The 23,053-nt window shown below is 48.9% G+C and overlaps 1 protein-coding gene across 1 annotated transcript; it reads right to left on the bottom strand.

Annotated features, from left to right (window-relative positions):
- Positions 1 to 149: 149 nt before the first annotated feature.
- Positions 150 to 15,750, bottom strand: LOC122008642 (putative chloride channel-like protein CLC-g). Its single transcript, XM_042564439.1, has 7 exons — positions 15,548 to 15,750; positions 15,029 to 15,229; positions 14,765 to 14,942; positions 2,396 to 2,658; positions 1,858 to 2,127; positions 638 to 1,766; positions 150 to 473 (listed from the first exon to the last, which is right to left on the bottom strand). The coding sequence occupies exons 1-7, from the start codon at positions 15,727 to 15,729 to the stop codon at positions 312 to 314; spliced, it is 2,385 nt and encodes a 794-aa protein (XP_042420373.1). The 5' UTR covers positions 15,730 to 15,750; the 3' UTR covers positions 150 to 311.
- Positions 15,751 to 23,053: the final 7,303 nt, after the last annotated feature.

The following is a 23,053-nucleotide window of genomic DNA, read 5'->3' as shown; positions in this document are numbered from 1 at the left end:
CAAGTGGTTTAATGGTGATTGTTCTTGCTATGTCGATCAGAATGCTCAACGGATAATAATGGATAGCAAGTAAAAGGTTAGTGTTTTCTTTAATAGATATTTGATGTTTTATGCTTTTGTCTTTAAATATTAGTTATGCTTCTTGTTTCTATCCTCCACAAATTCATTATGAAATCATGGAACAAGTATCTAGTTCTGTAGAGAAGGAACTTACAGATCTCGCTGCCTCAAAATGCCAACAAAATCAAATGATCTTAGTATTCTGGATCAAAACACACCGATAGTTCACTTCCACGGGAGGATTTTAGCTGTCATTTCTTGAACCAATCACGAAGATCATTAAAAATTTTCACCATGCTTAATCTCCCAAACCGTAGTTTTTTCCATTTGTTCTTTAGTATACAAGGATGCAGCCCAAGTATATGCTCCGGCATAAAATCATGCCTTGTCAATATGCCAACGATAGGCATCCCCTGCAAGAGTTGAAAAGGACATTGCCATATAGCAACATGAGCATCAAAAGACTGAACATAATCGGCGATACACTAAATGAAAGCTAGCATAAGTAACCAAACTCAAGAAACATATATAGAAATAGGCAGAGGCAAAGACAGTTTAAGTGAGACGCATTTCGTACCGAAGTGGACTTCGGAATAACCAAGAGATGCCTCAGGCCGACTTCACGGAAAAGCATGAGAGCTTTCGCCAACGACATCGTCTCGACAACAGTATAAGGTGAAGTATTCATGAACTGATGCAAATCAACATACATATTCATCTCTTCAGCAGTCAGCTCAATGGCATCGATGAGCTCATTTTTACCAGAGCCACGCTTAGCGAAATCATCAGCTGAGAACTCTTTTGTAGTGTCAATACTCGAAATTGCTCGAGTATGAACAAACTGTTTCTTCTTCAACAGAACGAGTAAATGCGAACGGAGAATGAGGCCGAGAAGTACAGGTGAATCAGAAATGGGAGGCTCATCTACCACAGGGAAGCCATGATGACCAGTGGCCTTGAGCACATGAACTATGTTGCCGACTTTTTCAACACTGTTGAATACTTGCAAAGGGCCTCCAACCACATCACCGACCGTGAGCTGCCTCATATATGGCTCGGCATGTGATTCAAGGTAAGGCAGACCCTTCAACTTCACGATCAGGTCGTAGATGTTGGCAGTGAAAGCATCAGCTACAGTCTTCGATATCAGTGAAACCAGCATGAGCAGAGGAAGAAGTAGGAGATTGTTGGTTAGTTCTAGCATAATTACACAGACCGAAACAGTCATTCTCATTGTACCACTAAGAAGGGAAGCTGAGCCAATGACCGCAAAGAGACCATTGTTAAGAGTTGCATGTGAACCCATGAGGATACCGGTAAGACGTCCTAAAGTTGCACCGGACAAAATAACAGGCACGAAAAGCCCGGAGGGAAGTGCCAAGCCATAGCTGATGATGCTAAGAAAATAAGTTGTCACGAGGAATAAAAAGACCGAAGATTTCTGGAACACAGTGTCGGTGTTGAGACTGTAGAGGTTTCTTATCGCATCATCGTTTGTGTTGAAAAATAAACTAGCTAAATCATTGTAATGGCCGGGAGCACACTGAAACTTCTTGAAATTTCCAGACCTGCCTATTGATGGACAAGCTTCTGCTAATCCAGCCGGGCAAGGCTTACAAGATGCGAGCCAAGGTAATCCAAATAGGCAGCATGAGGTGAATATGGAAACTGAAGCAGCTAGAAGAAATTTGTAGACATGGCCTTTCCTGAAGATGAGTAGAAGATATGGATGAATCTTCGCAGTCAAAGCAGAAGATCGAAGTGTACAATGTGATCTGAGAAGAGAGGAATACATACTGATGAATAAGAGTGTAGAATCTAAGAACCTTGTCGAGCAGGAAATTGTACAGGCTTCCGAAGATTCCTCCTATTACTCCTAGAAGGACAACTAGAGTTAAGTCGACTAGGTGATAAGGGACATCCTCTGAAGTGACATCAAACATGATAAGGCCACCCTTCCCAAATAACCCGCATTTTCCGCTTCTACAAATATTGATTAGCACCCTGAGCACAACCGCAACGACTGCTGTAGTGAAGAAGGCTCTCCATAGCAGTGCACTTCGCCACCTTCACAGACAAGTTATCACTTATCTATATATCAATTATGAGAATAGTAACCAAAAAACAGGCAATTGAAATTCTAAACTGTTAATAGCACTAATGTGCCTAAAATTTTCATAACCCTTCATCAAATTATATGTATGACATTTTCAGGGTGATAAAATCTTAATCATTGCACACAAACCTCAACCTATGTTTATCAACTTCTAAAGGAAATTTTCAATGCAAGCAAAGATAAAAGGCGGCATAAGGAAGATATGAAGTAGCATGATACCATGATGATACACATTCCAGCGCGAACAAAACGCCACCAACTGGTGCGCGAAAAGCAGCAGCCATACCAGCACCAGCTCCGCAGGTGACAAGATCCCGTCGGTCTCTGTCGTTCTTAAAGTACCTCAACCATGCGCAAGTCAACTTGTACTTCCGAGACCCGCCCTGTCCAAGTATGGATGCAATGCAAGCACACGTGTGCACCATGGGACCAGCCTTGCCCACATAGAGAGATGAGGAGACCGCAGCAATGCTACCTGCTACCTGTTGATTCCAGTGTTGCTCAATTTTATGCACCAGCAGGCTTTCAACAATGCATCAACAAAAGTGGACTTTATCTCATTAATAACTTCAATATGTCTCCCTTGATCAAGATAAGAATGCATCAGTAAAACTCAACTTTTTGAAGCACCAGTGAATCAAAGTGAAAAAAAAAATAGAAGACGTGAAGGTCAAAGTCAGAATAGTCAGAGGCCTTGATTCAGGAAACAAACTAATTAAGTCGAGCGGTAGCATAGTCTGTCCGATCGGGCACAACCACTCGGTCAGCCCCAGGCCCGAATGCCACTCTGGGAAAGCTCTCAATTAAGGTTGATAGCCAAGCAACATCTCCCCCAAACCGCTACTCCCGAGCAGGAGACATGTCCGGTCGGAGCAAGGATAGCTCTCCAACGATAGTACAGCCGAATGAAAAATAGGACAATGGTTCTATGCATTATGTTCAGACGGGGATTACCCGGTCGAGCAGCGATCGATCGGCCACGTGTAGACTCACGAAATATCCTCGTCCTCTTGGAAGTTTGTGCCACTAATAGCAGCACATCGTACTTTAGAATCTTCTAGGCCGTCACATCAGAAAGTTGCATGACTGCTTAAGGAATAGTGTCAGGGATACTTTTTAACTTGTCTTTTCCTACGACATCTAAGAAAATATGTCTACGCTTTGAGATGCGATCACGAACGCTACAGACACTATAAAAGAGGGTTCCTATCTACAGGTAGAGGTATGCACAACTTCATTTTCTACACGCTCTTGCTACAATTCTCCATTTTTCTACTCATCGGAAACTGACTTGAACATCGGAGGGTCATCGCCGAGAACCACTTCTCAGCCCGGCACTAACGACTTTACGTTGCAGGCTTGCATGGAGTCTTCGCTTCGTCAACTTTCCGGCCACATCCCCAGTTTGCCACCATCTCCCTTTTCAGACAGGATCACATTTGGCGTCGTTTATAGGAAGTTTACCTGAATCCGAGGCATGAAGATGGAGGGCGTTGGACGACTTACTACAGTGACGCTAACACAAGAAGACTTGGAGTTGCTGATATAAGCCCGAGCGGCGAAGATGATGGAGCAACAGTAGATAGCGGTTGGACGCTGAGTGGACGATCCCGCCGCATCAAGAATGGTCAACACGCTGAACCCAGAGCCCGAGCGAAAGGTCAATCCGGCAGGAAGCAAAGCAACAGGCCGATCGACGTCTCCCAAGATGCTCCCATCCCTTACCATTGCGTGTTATTCCGCACGCCGTCAGAAGAGCAAGACCGAGCGAAGCGAACACCCAGCTCCTCATCAAATGACGCGTCTGTCCAAGATGATCGAAAAGGTAAAGCACCTCAACTCGATACCTCTCCCGAGCAGATTAACCACCAGTTGTCGCGCTATTATAGGCCTTTGATGATCGGGGAATACACACAGGGGCAACCGACCTCGAAGATCACTTCATCAAATTTAATAATGTGGTGACGCTCGACCAATACACCAATGGAGTCAAGTGTCGTATATTCCTCACCACACTATCCGGATCAGCGCAGAGGTGGTTCAAGAGGCTGCTGATCGGATCCATCCGAAGCTTCAAAAATTTCCGATCGACGTTTTTGCAACACTTTGCGAGTAGTCGTCGCCATCAGAAAACAAATGTCAACTTATTTGCAGTCAAGCAAGGGCCCAAGGAAGCGCTGCAGACCTATATCAAAAGGTTTAACCAAGTGAAAATGGAAGTTCCATCAACCACACCGGAGATCTTGATAAGCTCCTTCTCCCAAGGACTCATAGAGGGCAGTTTCAAGCCGAATGGCTTCATCGAGATTTTGCCGCCAATCCCCCTCGCCTGATAGACACCATCATCGTCGAGTGGAAGGGTGGCGTGAAGAAAGGAGGCCAACAACTGAAGAGCACCAACAGTGGCATCAACATGGAGACTATTAAAGGTCTGCCCGAGTGCCCGCCGAGCGGGAACACTCGTCAGCTCGGGAGGAAGAAAGTCGTAACAATGCCGCTCGGGGCATTAGGATGATTGCAGGAGGATCGACAGGCGGTGACTCTAACCGGGCTCGGAAATCGCACGCCTGACGATTAGAAATTCACGCCGTCGAATGCAACAAAGCAGTGACAGAAGGACCAAAGATCAGTTTTGGTCTCAAGACATGGAGGGAGTAGAGGTCCCGCACAACGACGCCCTGATCATCAAAGTGGTAATCGTAATTATAATATTTACCGTACTCTTGTAGATACAGGCAGTTCGGTGAATATTATTTTCAAGAAAGCTTTCAATCAAATGCAAATCGATCAGAACGAGCTACAGCCTATAAAGACCCCCTTATATTGGTTCACGGGCAACAAGGTATTGTCGATTGACTAGGGTAGGTTGGCCATATCCCTCGGAGAGGAGCCACTCAAAAGGACGAGGATGACGAACTTCATCGTGGTGGGCGCCCAGTCCACCTACAATGTTATTTTAGGCGGACCGGCGTTGAACGAGTTCCAAGCTATCGTGTCCACGTTCTACCAGAAGATCAAGTTCCCCATGGATAACTTGGTCGGGAAAGTCAAGGGCGATTAGCTGGCGGCTCGACGGTGATACGTTGAGATGGTAAAGGCTGAGCTCCACGGCTCGAGGTAAATGCAAATCTGGAAGAACCTCCCGCCCTAGTCTATGGCGAGAAAGAAGAAGTCCAAGTGCACCCCAGCTGGTCTGAAGCTACGACTTTCATTGCAGCCGACCTAAGTGCGGAGCATAAGAAGGAGCTCGTTGCCTATTTAAGGCAGAGTCACGATGTGTTCACATGGGCAACGCATGAGCTCCCGAGCATCTCACCGCCCATCGCCCAACATGAGTTGCATGTCTGGTCGGACGCAAGGTCAGTGAAACAAAAGAAAAGGGACTTCAACTCGGGTCAAAATTAGATAATCTTAGTGGAAGTAGAAAAGATGCTGGAGGCCGGCCACATACGCGAGGTACAATTCTCGAGCTGGTTGGCTATTGTGGTGCTAGTCTCCAAGGCAGGCAATAAATGACGGGTCTACATTGACTTTGAGATTTAAACAAGACCTGCTCAAAGGACTATTACTCGCTGTCGCGCATTGATCAGATGGTGGACCCGACGGGATGCGAACTGATCTGCATGTTGGATGCATATCAGGGCTACCGCCAGGTCTGGCTAGCTAAAGAAGATCAGGAGAAGGTCAGCTTCATCACGATTGACGAGACCTTCTGCTACAATGTGATGTCGTTCGAATTGAAGAACGCGGGAGTCACCTACCAGAGACTGATGAATAAGGTGTTCCGGAATATATCAGTCGGAACATAGAGGCATATGTCGACGACATTCTAATAAAATCTCTCCGGGCCACTGATCTTTGTGCAAATGTCGAGGAGACCTACCGTACGCTGAGGAGGTATGGAATCAAGCTCAATCCAAACAAGTGTCTGTTCAGAGCGAGGAGTGGACGCTTCCTCGGTTAGCGTGACCGAGCAGGGGATCGAGGCAAATCCAAATAAAGTGAAGACGTTCCAAGGCATGTCTCGCAACCTCAAGGAGGCTCAGTAGTTGACCCGGTGGATCACAGCATTATCAAGGTTCATCTCTAATTTATCCAACCCGAACCACTTGTTCTTCAAGGTTCCTGCCGAGCTACAAAATTTCATTAGGACGCTGAGTGCGATAAAACGCTGGAGGAGCTTAAGAGTAATTTAATCTCCTTACTTGCATTGGCAAAGCCCATCGCTGGTGAACCGCTCTGGATGTACCTGTCATCCATAGAGTGTGCGGTTGGCTCAGCTTTGGTGCGATAGAACAACACTGAATAACAGTTGGTGTATTTTTTGAGCCATATATTAAAAGATGTCGAATGTCGCTACACCAGTTTCGAAAAATTGGTGTATGGGCTGGTCCTCGCCGCTCGGAGGTTACATCCATACTTTTTATCGCATCCTATAATTGTAATAACCAGCAGCGCTCTAGAGCGAGTTCTTCTCAACCCTGAAGTGTCCTATCGGCTCGTCAAGTGAACCACGGAGCTGAGCGAATTTGACATACAGTACTAGCCCAGATCGGCGATTAAGGTGCAAGTCTTGGCCGATTTTGTGACAGAGGTACAGAATGTCGAGCCTAAGGCAACCTAGAAAATCTATGTGGGTGGATCATCCACCAAGCAGGGCGGCGACGTGGGCATACTTCTGATATCACCACGGGCCAATCGAACGCAACTATCCATTCGGCTGGATTATCGGGCCACGAACAACGAGGCAGAGTACGAAGCATTGATCGCCAGTCTACAGGTGGCTCGCACGTAGGAGCCACCCGAGTCCTTATCCACTCGGACTCTTAATTGGCAGCACAGCAGTTGTCGGGGACTTTCGAAATAAACAATGTCAGGCTAAGGTTATATGCTGAGGCGTTTAAAAAGTTGAAGGCCGGATTTCAAAAAGTAATTATCTAAAAAAATCCCCCGAGCGGAGAATCAATACGCAAACAGGCTAGCAAAATTAGCAAGTTCCTTGACCCCGTATTGCTGAATAGGTCGATCGAGCAGGTATTGCTGGTGGCCCATATCAAGAGGCCAGCTGAAGGAGGGACCTCGAATGACTAGAGGACATTTTGATCGAGTTCCTCCGGTTAGGCAATACACCGCCGACCGGGAGCAGGCCCGGTTAGTCAAGAAGAAAGTCGGGCGGTTCACACTAATTGAAGATTGCCTCTATAAAAGGGTCTTCTCGAGGCCACTGCTTAAGTGCCTCAGAGCGAAAGACATCCAGTACATCTTACAAGAAGTGCATCAAGGTTCCTGTGGCAGTCATCCAAACTGTCATTCATTAGCAAGAAAAAATCCTACTAGTAGGGCAGATGCCACCCAGACAATGTCCACCTGCCTCTCTTGTCAAAAGTATCAGAACATACTACACCAACCGACTGAAGAACTAAATGCATCCATTGTGTCATGTTCGTTCGACCAATGAGCATGGATATTGTAGGACCTTTCCCATGGCGATCGGTCAGAAAAGATTTCTGCTTATGGTAGTGGATTATTTTTCTAAATGGGTAGTAACCGAACCGCTCGCCAAGATAACAGAGCAGATGGTTATTAAGTTTTTATGGCAAAATATCGTATGTCGGTTCGACGTTCCTTATAAACTAGTCTCCAACAATGGAAGACAGTTTCAAGGATTGAGGCTTAGAGAGTGGTGTGTCGGCTATGGCATTGCACATGCCTTCACTTCAGTAGCTTACCCCCAAAGCAATGGTCAGGCGGAAGTCACCAACAAAGAAATTCTAAGAGGGCTTAGGGCTTGACTAGATCACATGGGAGGAAGCTGGGTGGACGAACTGCCGAGTATACTGTGGTTTTATCGCACGACTCCCCAAGAGGCCACTGGCATTACTCCATTCCACTTAGTGTACGGAGGACAAGTAGTGGTGCCAATCGAGGTGGGCATAGAGTCCGATCGGCGATAGCTATACTATGAAGATAATCCCGATCGGTGACTTATGGAGTTAGATTTGATAGACGAAGTAAGAGATAAAGTTGTCGTCCGGTTGATGGCGTATCGGCAGAGGATGAAGCAAAATTATAATAAGCGAATTATTCCCAAATCATTCCAGGTTAGCGACTTTGTCTGAAAAAGAGTAAAGTCGATTGACTACGTGACCAAGCTGGAACAGCCATGGGGGACCCTATAAGGTGATACAGAAGCTTAGCTTGGGATCATACTATCTGCAGGACGAAGACGGAACAAAGCTCGACCGACCATGGAGCGCGAATTTGCAGCCTATTGGGCGGGATAGTAAGCGTATGGTAGAATCGATGTAAATTGTAAAAACCATTTATTCTATGAATGCAAGAAGGTTCAAACAAAGATTTCCTAAGTATCCCAGACTCACAAGTCATTCGACCGTGTTATAAGCGAGCGTAGCTCTCGCACCAAGTGTCAAAAACTCTCGATCTGATCGGGCGAGTTATAAACGAGCATGCTCTCACACCTCAAGAATATTTACCACGGGGTTCAAACCGGACGTGTTAAAGACTCACAAGCCGTTCGACCGTGTTATAAACGAGCGTAGCCCTCACACTAAGTGTAAAAGGCTCTCAACCCGATTGGGCGAGTTAGAAGCGAGCATGCTCTCGCACCTCAAGAATATTTGACACGGGGTTCAGATCGGGCGTGTTAAAGATTCACGATTTGTTCGACCGTGTTATAAGCGAGCGTAGCCTTCGCGCTAAGCGTCAAAGACTCTCCACCTGATTGAGCGAGTTATAAGCAAGCATACTCTCGCGCCTCAAGAATATTTGCCACAGGATTCAGACCGAGTGTGTCAAAGACTCACGATCTGTTCGGCCGTGTTATAAGCGAGCGTAGCTCTCACGCTAAGTGTGAAAGACTCTTGACCCAATCGGGTGAGTTATAAGCGAGCATACTCTTGCGCCTCAAGAATATTTGCCACGGGGTTCAGACCGAATGTGTCAAAGACTCTCGACTCGATCAGGCGAGTTATAAGCGAGTATGCTCTCGCGCCTCAAGAATATTTGCCCTGGGGTTCAGACCGGGCATGCCAAAGACTCACGAGCTGTTCGGCCGTGTTATAAGCGAGCGTAGCCCTCACGCTAAGTGTCAAAGACTCTCGACCCAATCGGGAGAGTTATAAGCGAGCATGCCCTCGCACCTCAAGAATATTTGCCACGGGGTTCAGATAGAGCGTGTCAAAGACTCACGAGCCATTCAGCCATGTTATAAGTGAGCGCAGCTCTCGCGCTAAGTCTCCAAGTCTCTTGACCTGAGCGGGTGAGTTATAAGCGAGCACACTCTCGTACCTCAAGATTATTAGCCACGGGGTTCAAACCGGGCATGTCCTAGACTCACGAACCGCTCGGCCATGTTATAAGCAAACAAGCTCTCATGCCTAAGTGTCAAAGACTCATTAGGTGCTCAGCAGTGTCATAAGTGAACTTAATTTTCATATCTCATCATTCTTGACTCGTTCGGCTCGGTATACATGGTAGAGAAAAAAAAGAATTCTAAAGTGTCGAACGGGCAGTATTGATTGTTACTTAAAATTTTTACAAACTGTTTTTGGGGAGCATACAAAAAGCTGACGAGAGGGTGGTAAAGGGAACTAAATAAGGTAATCAAGCACGTCATCCGGAAATGACTCGGATCTGCTCTCTCTTTGTAATCTTGCAAGGAATCAGGTGAGAGGTAGTCATCGTCCTTCACCTGACGGAAAGTGTTGTCAATGCCCTAGTTGAAAAGGTGGAGAGTCTGATTGGTAAGTATTTTATTGAAGGCGTCTGAGCAGAGATAATTTACTATGAAAGACTCCAACCGACCGAGTTCCTCCTCTTGATACCTATTGAAAGTCGCTTGAGAGGCTCCCAACTCAGCTTTTAGAGTAGCCAACTCGGCATCTTTCTCCTCGAGTTGGAGCTTGCTTGCCGCCTGCTCGGTCGTTCGGCTAGCCTATTCGGCCTTTAATGAAGCTTCCTCCTCCTTAAGATTTTGTGCCAAAACTCGAGCCTCTTTGTTTTTGATGTCGAGGTCTTCGATGGCTCGGAGTTTCCTGGCATTGGCAGAATTTATTTTCGATTCAAAGCTATGAGCTTGCTTGGTTAGTCGATCGAGTTGGAAGGTCTGCTCATGATTCTTGTTCTTCTCCATGTTGAGCATCCGTTCGGAGCCCAACAGCTATTCGGAGCTTCGCTCCAAGTCATTCTTTAGCTGGGCAACCTCCCCGGTGAGCTGCTCAACCCGAGCCTATGACGTGTAGGCTTGGTCGAACGGGACTCGCAGTTGCTGGTTCTCATGATCCAAAAATGCTAGCCGCTAGTAGAGTATCAAGCTCTCCACCCAAAACTGCAAGAAAGAACGGGTAATAAGTGTCGATCGGGGAACGCAGAGAAAAGACTTAGTTAAAATTTACCCCTGTAGATTTCTGAGTAAAGTCGTCAGCTAGCTCCCTGGGAGGAAGGGTTGCCACTCTTGCCCGGGCATTTGCCCACGTTTGGGCAAGGGGACCTTGAATAGTTATTTGGTGGCGAGGAGAGCGCGGCTCGGCATCCTCCGGGTGATGCCACTCGTCAGTGGTCAGGCAAAGGATGTCCTTGATGCTTTGCTGACCGTTCAGGGCTGATGGCTCTGAAGTGACCAGGCCTTTGGACTTAGATATCGGAGAGGAGCGAATAATGGATATTTGATCGATCGGGCTGGTGGACAAAGGCAGTAGGAAGGCAATCGGTGATGCACGTACCGTCCCGATCGGCAGCGCGGACAATGAAGGTGTCCGATCGGAGGATGGAGGCATAGGAAGGGAAGCCTCTCTCTCAGGAACTGCTGAGGATGAAGCTTCGACCCGATCGAATGGAATGCGGGAAGCTGAAGGAGCGGGGGGTTGTAGGACCGAAGTTGCCGAGCAGGAAGAAGCCTCCGCTAAGTGGCTCTTGCGGCATTGGATTAGCAGCTCACAGGAAGTGGTTGACTCTGAGGGCACCGCGATCGGCGCCATAGATTGCCGCTAGGGTGGTAGCTCGCCAGTGGTTGCTGCAACGTCGCTACCGGCCACGTGACTCCCACCTGCTTCGCCGGTTGGCTCATCCGAGTGCTCGACCGGTAGCAAGCCTCAACTCTCTAGCTCAGTGATGCCTTTGACATTGATCTCCGCATCGGCAAGCTTGCTCTTGCCGCTCAACCGTGCCCTCAACATGATTTGGGTTGCAAGAAGTTTTCAGTTAGATTCAAGGACGGCAGGAAGAAAAATGGCATACCTAGGGAGAGGGGCAGCCGCGTCCAAATAGGGCTTAGCCCAAACACATACAGGACCCCTCCAATAATAGCCGTTGTATGTAATATTTCTGATCGGCCAAGCTCGCGGCTGCTTGTAGGTAGTTCGAATGACCTCGATATCGGCCGACAGGAGGAGACTTCGCCAGTTCAATCTGCTAGTCGGTCGGGAATTCAGGCCGAATGGGGAGACGGATGTAGAAGTAATGCTCTCTCCGGTGCTTATTTGAGGAAGACATTTTATCGAAGTAGATACGCCCACTCATGCTTGAAATAGAAAGACGCCTGACTCAAATAGTTTGGGGTAGTAGAAATAATGAAACACACGTGGGGTCAAAGGAATGTCGTATAGGCGGAACAGTACGACTACCCCACACAACAGTCCAAAGGAGTTGAACACTAATTGATACAAAGAAATATGAAAATATTTACAAACTTCGGAAAAAAAAAGGAATGAATGGGAAATCGCAGGTCGGCTAGAAACTGGTCCTTAAAAAAGGGCAGAAAGTCATCGGGAGGTGTATGAGAACGGTCGTAGGCAGACGGGATGGCAATCTTATAGCCCTCGGGGAAACAATATGTTAGCTGCATCTAGTCAACCTCGTCGCCATTGAACTTAGATTCGGTGGAGGTATACCAGAACTTGGGGACAGTCGAAGGAGGACGAGGAGATCAGCCATAGAACAAAGAAAGGGAAGGAAGGCAATGATTCAACGAGAAGAGAGGGCTTACTGCAAAAGAAGATCACCGACGGAGAAGAGAGAAGACGACAACAAGCACGAGGGAAACGATAGGGCAAAGGAATAAGATGAGGACTTAAAAACCTGAAGAACGACCGCTCTGAACTATTCGATCGAGGTCTTTGGAAAATGGGCATTCATCGCAACTGTTGAATTAAAAAAGATAGCTGTCACATCAAGCCCAAACAGTCGTCTGTCATATCACACAGGCAGCGGCATGCAGAGGTGACACGTGGCATTCTATTACAAGTGCCATTAATGATAAGGCAGAAAGCATGATTACAGGATATGAGCAAGCGTGCTCGGCATTAATGGATGAAGATTTGAACGACTCTCGAGAAATTATGGTGACATCAGCAGCAATTAAAAGGCGTTATGGTCAAAGCAAAGATCAACGACAAGTACGAAAATTGGCTAAGTGTTGCGCACGATAGAGCTAAATAGCGACTATAAAATCGTGTGGGTTCGACATCAATAGCTGAACGACAGTTATAAAACCGTATGGGTTTGACATAAATAGCCGAACAACGACTATAAAATCGTATGGACTCGACATCAGCAGCCGAACGGCGGCTATAAACCCTTGAGCCAAAGAATGTTGAAAGCCAAACGGCGGCCATCGCCATGGGAGCAATAGACATCACAGCCGAATGGCAGCCCTAAGCCCAAGCACAACCAGTCGGGAAGACACTAAATGTCCAGTTACAGCCTCCTTCGACTAAACTTGAGGGGAAAGCTTGTGATGCGATGAGGAAAGGGGCCCCACCAGTGGGTCAAAGTGGAAGAAAAGCAGAAGACGTGGAGGTTAAAGTTAGAACAATCAAAGGCCCCGACTCAGGAAGCAAACCAATTAAGCCGAACGGCGGCATAGTTTGTCCGGTCGAGCGCAACCACCCCGTCGATCCCAGTTGAGCCCGGATGGCTGCTCTGGGAAAGCTCGCGATTAAGGTTGATAGCCAAGCAGCAACTCCCCTGAACCGCTACTCTCGAGCAGGAGACATGCCCGGTGATCCGGCGGTAAGAATGGGGGACCCACTTCCTGAAGGGTCCCAGCCTGAGGACAGATGGAGGGCTGACTAAGCGGGTAAGGGCCGCGTCGAGCGGTTGAGCGGGTCCGAGCGGAGCCAGATATAACCCAGCCATCGGCTTGGGTTTCCGACGCCAAGGCGGGTGTCTGCCCGGCTGGAACCGAAGGGCCGAGCAGGTGGTCCGTTCGGCCAGGATAAGGGCGGGGATACAAAGGTCAGCCGAACGGCCTATTCGTTCGGCTCGGGATATGGGATGTCAGCAAAGGCCTGCCTAATGATTATGCCGTACACAAGATTTCACGACAGAGGATCTAGCCGTCACATCATGGAGAGGTTGGTACAGTAGCGGTATGGCCTTATGGATGCCCTTCTGACAGACCCATACCTGGGCATGGTCGAAAGCAGGTGACTGCTTTGATTGGCGTGCCCAGGCTCCTTCGAGAGGTCTATATAAGGTCTCCATTTCTTCACCGGAGGTACACGCAGGTCTTCTGTTTCTAAGCCACCTCTTTGTTATTCCTCGCCTGACTTGAGCGTCGGAGGGCCGTCGCCGGGACACCCCTCCCGGCTCGGTTTTGTTGCAGGTTCGCCGGAGCACTCGAGGATCCAGCAGGGAGCGCCACATCCCCAGCGTTCGTTGACCCCTGATTCGGACAGGATCACCCGGTTAGACCAAGGGCAGCCCTCCAACAGTAGTACAGCTGAAAGGAAAGTAGGACAATGGTTCTATGTATTACGTCCGGACGGGGATTACCCGACCGAGCAACGGTCAATCGGCCACGTGTGGACCCATGAAATATCCCATCATATCCTCTTGGGAGTTTGTGCTGCTGACAGCAGAGCATGTCCAGCAGGCAAATCGTACTCTAGAAGCTTCCAGACTGTTATATCATAAAGTTGCATGGCTGCTTAAGGAATGATGTCAGAAACACTTTATTACTTGTCTTTTTTCCTAGGATATCTAAGAAAATGTGTCTACGCTTTGAGATGCGTGCACAAATATCACAGTGACTATAAATGGGGGTTCCCATCTACAGGTGGAGGTATGCGCAACTTCGTTTTCTACATGTTTTTGCTACAATTCTCCATTTTTCTACTTATCGGAAATTGACTTGAACGTCGGAGGGTTATCGCCGGAAACCCCTTCCTGGCCTGGCACTAATGACTTTGCATTACAGGCTTGCATGGAGTCTTCGCTTCGTCAACTTTCCAGCCACATCCTCAGTTTGCCACCATCTCCATTTTCAGACAGGATCAGCTGTCTTGATTCAGCCATAGATTGGTGAAACCAAAGTACTACTATTACACTCTGTTTTACTTCCTTACAAGATGAAAATCATGCACAACACTTGTTTTTTTAGTTCTTAAGTATAAAGAGTAGGTACTCATCCATGGAATTGCAATCTACCAATTCTATAAGCTGTGCAGTTCAATTGAAGTGAAGTAGTTGTTAACACTGAAAGAAAGAGGCATAACTTCTTTTTCTAAACTCTATTGATGATTGAGATAGATAAGATATTTCAGTTTAAACCAATTCCAAGAATTGCACCTTGACACATAGCGTATTCAATGAGAAAATATGAGGAGCATCAACGCCATTCAGATAGGCCTTCACTTCCGGAATCCCTGATCCGGCTGCCGCCGGCGAGATGAAGGCGGTGATGGCCGAAGCAAAGATGACGAGCAGAAAATTTGACCCCGCAAACACACCGAAAGCCCGCCAATACCTAATCCAACCAAAGTAAAACATCAGTTAGCCAAGAAGAAACAGCGGAGCACAACGAATTCACAACTAGATCGCATGCGTCCGTACTTGCCGTCGAGCATCATATTGGAGGTGACCACGAACTTGACGCCGGCGATGTTCTCGATGGCGAGGTTGTTGAAGAAACCAACGGCGCCGGAGAGGGCACCGACGAGGAAGCAGAGAGTCCACTTTAGGATGACGTACTGCACGATGCGCGCCGCCCCCCTGCTGCGCCAGTCCTGCTTCAGGAAGTCATTCTCGATCAACCTGCAAACCCTCTTTTAGACCTCCGATCCCGTCTTGCCATGGGCCAAAGTTCAAATTTAAAAAAAAAATAAAATAAAAATCATATTTTGCAGCATCCAAAAATCTCAAAACTAGGGCAGGTCTGTTTTTCTCCTTTTTTTTTTTTTTTTTTTGTTTTTCAGGGATGAAAGAGCAAAATCAAAATGCTACCCCTTTCTTTTCAGAAAGAGAGAGGGAGATGTAGAGTTAACAAAATCCTCCCTTTAGCCACACTACGAACTTAGATCGAGCAGCAAAGGAGATGAACAGGAATGATGAGATGCAAAAAGAAGAAAGTACTCGTAGTCGAGGCTTTCGATGGGACAGAGGTTGGAGCCGATAATGGCGAGCTGCGAGGTGGTGTTAGAGGCGAAGCGGCGAATGCTGCGGGGGTGGTGGTGTTCCTCCAGCTGCGAATCGACAGAGAGAAGAGCAGCCTCAAGGTCGTCTCCGTCGCCGTTAACGAGCTCTTCCGCTTCCATCGGTAACTGCTCCGCGGCGCGCACTCGCATTTGCTTACTCTACCCTTCTTTTTTTGCTTTATATAAATTCAAAGAAGAGGAGAGGAAGAGGGAACTGCGGCCGTTGACTGCTCGACCAGATTGATGTTCATGCGGCCTTTGTTTTGCTAATTTGAAAGTACAAGGACTATGTTGCAAAAACAATAATAAGACACAGAAGTCTTAACCCTTTAAACATGTAAATAAATAATATAAACTATTAGATACGGCATAGAATTATAATTTTGTTAATTTGGAGGTGGACAATTGAAGTTAATAATCTCTTTCAATTATTGTGCCAATCAAAATGTCTCAACAAACAGTCCACCATTTTCCCCAACTAATTATTTGCATGTGTTGGAGCAAACATTAAATTATAAATATTAAATGGAGTTATTTTTTTCAAATAAGTCCTCCAATAATTGGCCAGTATTGGGTCAAATTGGGGCTAATCATTGGACGGCCTCCGAAAGATTATGAGGAAGTCGGCCCATGCATGTGGCCCATTTTCCACAATAATAATTAAGTAAATTAACCACCATTAAACAGTTTAGATGTCCAAGATTATAGTGCAACAATAAAGTATTTAGATTGTCATAGATATCAACAGTTATCATCTAACTTGGCTTATATATTAAAATATTAAATGAGTTTATGATGTTCCGGGACTATAGTACAATGGTAATCATGAAAATTTTTATAGGACTGAGTCGGTCCTCTCAAACTTGATATTATTTAATTTGATTAATCATTAAATGGGTTTATGATGTCGGGGGTATACAAAATATTCAATTGTAGAATTTTTTTAAAACATTTAAAGAATATAAAAAATTTATGACACATGTTCAAACAGTTTGCTAAATATTCAAAATTCGAATTTGAAGTATATGTATTTGCAAAAATCTTGGTTGTGGGCTGCTGAGAGAGTTACTGATGAGTAGGGATGTAAACAAGGTAAATCGAGCCGAATTTTGGGGTGTTCAAGCTTGTTTGATAAGATAATCGAGCCGAGCCGAGCCGAGCCGAGCCGAGCCGAGTTTAAAATGAACCAAGCTTTTGAAATGAGTGTTCAAACTTGGCTTGATATATTTTTTATGAGCTTGAGCTTGTTTGAAGCTTGGCTTGAGCTTCGTTCGTTTAGATGATATCAAGCTCTCAATTCAAAGCTTTGGCTTGAGCTTGGTTCGAGCTTGGCTTGAGCTTGGTTCGTTTAGATGTTATTAAGCTCTCAATTCAAACTTGTTTGATTGTTTGAAACTTTTAATTGTTTGATTGGTGATCCTGTCCGAACCAGGCTCAATGGACGCTGGGGATGTGGCGCTCCCTGCTGGACCCTCGAGTGCTTCGGCGAACCTGCAACAAAACCGAGCCGGGGGGGCGGGGGGGGTGTCCCGGCGACGGCCCTCCGACGCTCAAGTTAGGCGAAGGAATAAGAAAGTGGCTTAGAAAATGAAGACTTGTGTACCTCCGGTTGAAGAAATGGAGGCCTTATATAGACCTCTCGAAGGAGCCTGGGCACACCAATCGAAGCGATCACCTGCTTTCGACCATGCCTAGGTGTGGGCCTGTCAGAAGGGCATCCATAAGACCATACTACTACTGTATCAACCTTTCCGTGACGTGATGGTGGGGCCTTTAATAGTGTCATCTTGCGTACAGTCTAATCATCATGCCTTTGCTGACATATCATATCCCGAGTCGAGCGAATAGGCCGCTCGGCTAACCACTATTCCCTCGCCACGATTCCGGCCGAGCGGACACCTCCGCTCGGCCATTCTGTCCTCGGCCGAGCGGACACCTCTGCTCGGCCACTCGGTTCCGGTTCTTCTGCTTTGGCGTCGGAAACTCAAACCTTTGGCTGGGTAATCTCTGGTTCCACTCGGACGGGACCCCATCTGTGGGTCCCCCATTCTTACCGCCGGATCACTTGCCTCCCCTTCAAGTCTAGTCGAAGGAGGCAGTGAGTCCGACTGACTGGACTGTGTGTCCGAGCGGGCGGTCGTCGCCTTATCGCTGCTGCTGATATCCCTTGAGCCGTTCGGCCCTCATGCCAAATTTATCCGCTCGGCTCTTCGCTTTGTATGCCTTGGCGCCCAACGTGGATGTTTGCTTGTCTAAATCCTCTTGAAAATCGCGCAAGTCTTTTTCATTAAGCCGAAGCATGCGCGGTATGGGCGCATTAATTGCGCTTGGTGACAGAGCGCCACGTGGCTTGTCTCTAGTGGCGGTGACGCTCCGTACGATGGGACGCCCTTTGTTTTGAAATGAACGGCTAGATGATGACCTCGTCTCTTGTGCCCTTCATCCGACGGACGAGGCTGAGCGGTCTCGTTTGTATAAAGCCCTCGTTCTGGCCTTCACGCCGCACTCTCTGTTTCATCGCGCGTCCTCTGTCGAAGCTGCTTGCTGCTAGCTTACTCCGGCGGCTCCCAGTGCTTGCTTTCCGGTGGTTTTCGAGTTCCTGGGCTTCTTTCCTTTGATCTTCCCTCAGTAAGCTTCTTCTCTTCTCTCGTCCCCTTGTTTTCGAGTATTGCTAGGCTTCCTTCCCTTCTTTAGTCATGGCGAGCACTTCTGCACCCGCTACCGAGGTTCACAGTCCGTGGTATATGAGTGTGGAGAGTAGGTTAGATGAGGAGCGCACCCGGCGCGTTGTTAGGACCTACGGGATCCCGCACGACCATGAAATAGTTGTAGCCGCCCCGACCGACCGGCCCCATAACCCGCCGATCGGTACTATTTGTTTTTTTCTGGACCAATTCCAGGGCGGCCTTAGATTTCCTACTCATCCATTTATTTTGGAAGTTTGTAATTATTTCCGCATCCCGCTCGGCCAACTTGTGTCGAATTCCTTTAGGCTACTGAGCGGGGTTGTCGTCCTCTTTAGGCTGCACAGTATCCCACTTGACCCCAAAATATTCCACTACTTCTTCTACCCCAAACAATCCGAGTTGGGTACTTTTATTTTCCAAAGTAGAATAGGCTTCAAATTTTTTGAGAACATGCCGACCTCCAACAAGCACTGGAAGGAGTTCTTCTTCTATATACGTCTTCCCGAGCGGCCCGCATTCCGAACCAAATGGCAGACCGCTGTGCCGACCCAGCCGGAGCTTGGCAAATTCAGAAGCAATCTGGCCTACCTTCATTGCTTGTCCGGTCAGCGGTACAAAATCGACCAGTTGCTTCTCAAGGGGGTGTTGTACATTTTTGGATTATCTCCCGTTCGGGCCAATTTCCCCTACCGCATGGGTAAGGACTCTTTACTCCCTTCGCCTTTTTTGTCTAACTGATTTTAATTTCTTCCACTGCAGCTGAAGTCATGTGGCGCTCCAAGGCTACCGATCATTTGAAATTGAAGGCCGTGGAAATTGAGGCGGCTACCAAAAAAGAACTTGCCGAGCGGGGTCTTATCCCCAGCCGCCCGGCAGATGCAGGAGAGGGGGGGACGCAGTCCACCCCTGAAACAGAAGTTACCCAACCCGCTTCAACGGAGGTTGAGGCGGATCCTGTTTCCTCTGCTCCAGCCGAGCTGGGAGTCCCCCAGGCCGGGGATTCACCACGGGAAGTTCGGCGGAAATGTCGAAGAGAGTCCAGCCTTCCGCCGATCCCACAGGGCGAACCGCAGGCGCCGATCGAGATCGCTTCTCCAGATCGCACCCCGTCGCAGATCAGGACCCCCGTGGCCTCGCCCACCGCACAGCCCTCTGGCTCTCCTCCACGGACTCGTCGTCGCTTATGATAGTTGGGCGAAACTTCAACCATAGGGGAGTCCTCGGGCCAAGCGACTGCGACTGAGGAAGTGTCGGCCGGCCACCCGACCATCAAGGCTACCCTTCGATTCCCGTCAGAGGAATATTTATTGTCTGCCGATCGGCCATCAAGCCCCGTTCATGAAATAACCTTGACGGGTCCGCTCGCCAAACTTTTCGAGGGCGCCCAGATTCGGGTGGCCCTCATGACGCCCAAGCAGCTCGGCGATAACCACATGCAGCAGGCCACTCAGGTAGGTTCATTTTTCTTCCTGTGCCATGCTACTGTTCGGTTCCTGATTTTATTATTTCAGCAAATCGCCACTAGCCATCGGCTGGCCGAGCTGGAGGATCTTATGGAAAAGCTCCAAGTCTCGGGGGGTCCATCGGCCGAGCGGGAGAAACAAGCCCGCGAGGCCGAACAGAAGAAGGCCGCCGACCTGGCTACAGAGGTGGCTCGACTTGAAGGCTTGGTGAAGAAGCGCGACGAAGACGTGAAGCGCGCCAGTAGCCGGAAGAAGCGGGCGATTGCTGATCTGGACAAGATGAAAGTTGAAGTCCGAGCCCTAGATCAGCGATCTAAGGAGCTGGAAGCCCAACTAACTACCGAACGGGATGGGTGCTCAGCTGAACGCACTAAAGCGGAGGTGGACCAGAAAGTTCTTCAAGATTCACTAATTGCCTCCCGGGCGGCGCTCAGAAAGTACAAAGAAGAGGAGCCGAGTCGTCTGGCTGCTGCACGTCAAGATTACCTCCGCTCGGAGAGGTTCGGCACGAAATTTGGCGGCAGCGTCTCTTCAACCTTTGCCGAGGCCGTTAAGGTCACTATGGCCTACTTGAAGAAGGGTGGCCACCTTCCTGCGGGAATGCACATTCCCGCCTCCGATCTGGCGGCCATGACAGACGACATTCCGGACGATTTCTTCAACTTCGAAGACCCCGAGTGAAGAGTGTTCCTCGTCACTATCTTGTTTTTGCGTTTCTTACGCCCAGCGCAACTTTTTGTACTTGCCGTCCGGCATGCTTTCCCTTTAATGCAATTATGTCTTTGCTTGCGTCTTCCTGATCATTATCCATAATATTCTTCTGTTTGCTTAACGTTTATGCTTAGAGTCAGTCATGCTCTAAGTGTTCTCCGTCACGCGGCCGATCAGCTTAACCCATTAATCAAAGTCCGAGTGGGAGGACCTACTCGCTCTGCACGTATCTAGCCTGTGTGAAGTCAACAAACGCCAAGTATCGAAGGACCAACGCCCGAGCGGGCCTAAATGTTTTAATACTTGTGGTTTCCGCGGTTTCTTATTCTTTGATATTCGTTCGTCCGCCCGGGGTATTTATAGTCGCCGGACCGACTCTCGATCTTTAACGACGGAGCTCGTCGGTCTTCCGCTCGGGGATTTATAGACGTCGGCTCGTCTCTCGATTTTTAACGTCGGAGCTCGACAGCGCGGATATTTATAGCCGGTCGGCGCGGCTCTCGATCTTTAACGACGAAGCTCGTCGGTCTTCCGCTCGGGGATTTATAGACGCCGGCTCGTCTCTCGATTTTTAACGTCGGAGCTCGACGGCGCGGATATTTATAGCCGGTCAGCGCGGCTCTCGATCTTTAACGACGGAGCTCGTCGGCGCGGATATTTATAGACGCCGGCTCGTCTCTCGATTTTTAACGTCGGAGCTCGACGGCGCGGATATTTATAGCCGGTCGGTTTGGCTCTCGATCTTTAACGACGGAACTCGTCGGCGCGGATATTTATAGCCGGTCGGCGCGGCTCTCAATCTTTAACGACGGAGCTCGTCGGCCTTCCGCTTGGGGATTTATAGACGCCGGCTCGTCTCTCGATTTTTAACGACGGAGCTCGTCGGTCTTCCGCTCGGGGATTTATAGATGCCGGCTCGTCTCTCGATCTTTAACGACGGAGCTCGTCGGCGTGGATATTTATAGCCGGTCGGCGCGGCTCTCGATCTTTAACGACGGAGCTCGTCGGTCTTCCGCTCGGGGATTTATAGACGCCGGCTCGTCTCTCGATCTTTAACGTCGGAGCTCGACGGCGCGGATATTTATAGCCGGTCGGCGCGGCTCTCGATCTTTAACGACGGAGCTCGTCGGCGCGGATATTTATAGCCGGTCGGCGCGGCTCTCGATCTTTAACGACGGAGCTCGTCGGTCTTCTGCTCGGGGATTTATAGACGCCGGCTCGTCTCTCGATTTTTAACGTCGGAGCTCGACGGCGCGGATATTTATAGCCGGTCGGCGCGGCTCTCGATCTTTAACGACGGAGCTCGTCGGCGCGGATATTTATAGCCGGTCGGCGCGGCTCTCGATCTTTAACGACGGAGCTCGTCGGCGCGGATATTTATAGCCGGTCGGCGCGGCTCTCGATTTTTAACGACGGAGCTCGTCGGCGCGGATATTTATAGCCGGTCGGCGCGGCTCTCGATCTTTAACGACGGAGCTCGTCGGCGCGGATATTTATAGCCGGTCGGCGCGGCTCTCGATCTTTAACGACGGAGCTCGTCGGTCTTCCGCTCGGGGATTTATAGACGCTGGCTCGTCTCTCGATTTTTAACGACGGAGCTCGTCGGCGCGGATATTTATAGCCGGTCGGCGCGGCTCTCGATCTTTAACGACGGAGCTCGTCGGCGCGGATATTTATAGCCGGTCGGCGCGGCTCTCGATTTTTAACGACGGAGCTCGTCGGCGCGGATATTTATAGCCGATCGGCGCGGCTCTCGATCTTTAACGACGGAGCTCGTCGGCGCGGATATTTATAGCCGGTCGGTGCGGCTCTCGATCTTTAACGACGGAGCTCGTCGGCGCGGCTCTCGATTTTTAACGACGGAGCTCGTCGGGCTTTTAAGCCTAATTTGGACAACGTTTACCTGGCCGAACGGCACAGGGTCTTCGGAATTGAGCCTTTGGCTCGTACAATATACCTCCGGCTGAGCAGCTCGGGGCCTTCGTCGTCGAGCGCTTGGCTCCGATAATTTACCTCCGGCCGAGCGGCACGGGGCCTTCGGTATTTTATGTCGATGCAAGGATATCGCACGCCCGGCCGAACGGCTTAGGCCTTCGTCCTTGAGCATTTTGCTCAAATAATTTACCTCCGGCAGAACGGCTCGGGGCCTTCGCTTTCGAGTTAGGGGCTCGGCTAACATACTCCTCGATACTCGAGCGTTTGGCTTGGCTAATATACCTCCGTCCGAATGGTCCGGGGCCTTCGATACTCGAGCGTTTGGCTCAGATAATTTACCTCCGGCCGAACGGCACGGGGCCTTCGATACTCGAGCCTTTGGCTCGGATAATTTACCTCCGGCCGAACGGCACGGGGCCTCTGATACTCGAGCCTTTGGCTCGGATAGTATACCACCGTCCGAATGGTACGGGGCCTTCGATCCTCGAGCCTTTGGCTCGGATAATTTACCTCCGGCCGAACGGTCCGGGGCCTTCGATCCTCGAGCCTTTGGCTCGGATAATTTACCTCCGGCCGAACGGTCCGGGGCCTTCGATCCTCGAGCCTTTGGCTCGGATAATTTACCTCCGGCCGAGCGGCACGGGGTCT

Source organism: Zingiber officinale, chromosome 8A, assembly GCF_018446385.1.
Source record: "Zingiber officinale cultivar Zhangliang chromosome 8A, Zo_v1.1, whole genome shotgun sequence".
Taxonomy (NCBI): domain Eukaryota; kingdom Viridiplantae; phylum Streptophyta; class Magnoliopsida; order Zingiberales; family Zingiberaceae; genus Zingiber; species Zingiber officinale.
Note: the sequence above shows the minus strand (reverse complement) of the source record. Positions and strands in the feature narration are given on the sequence as shown.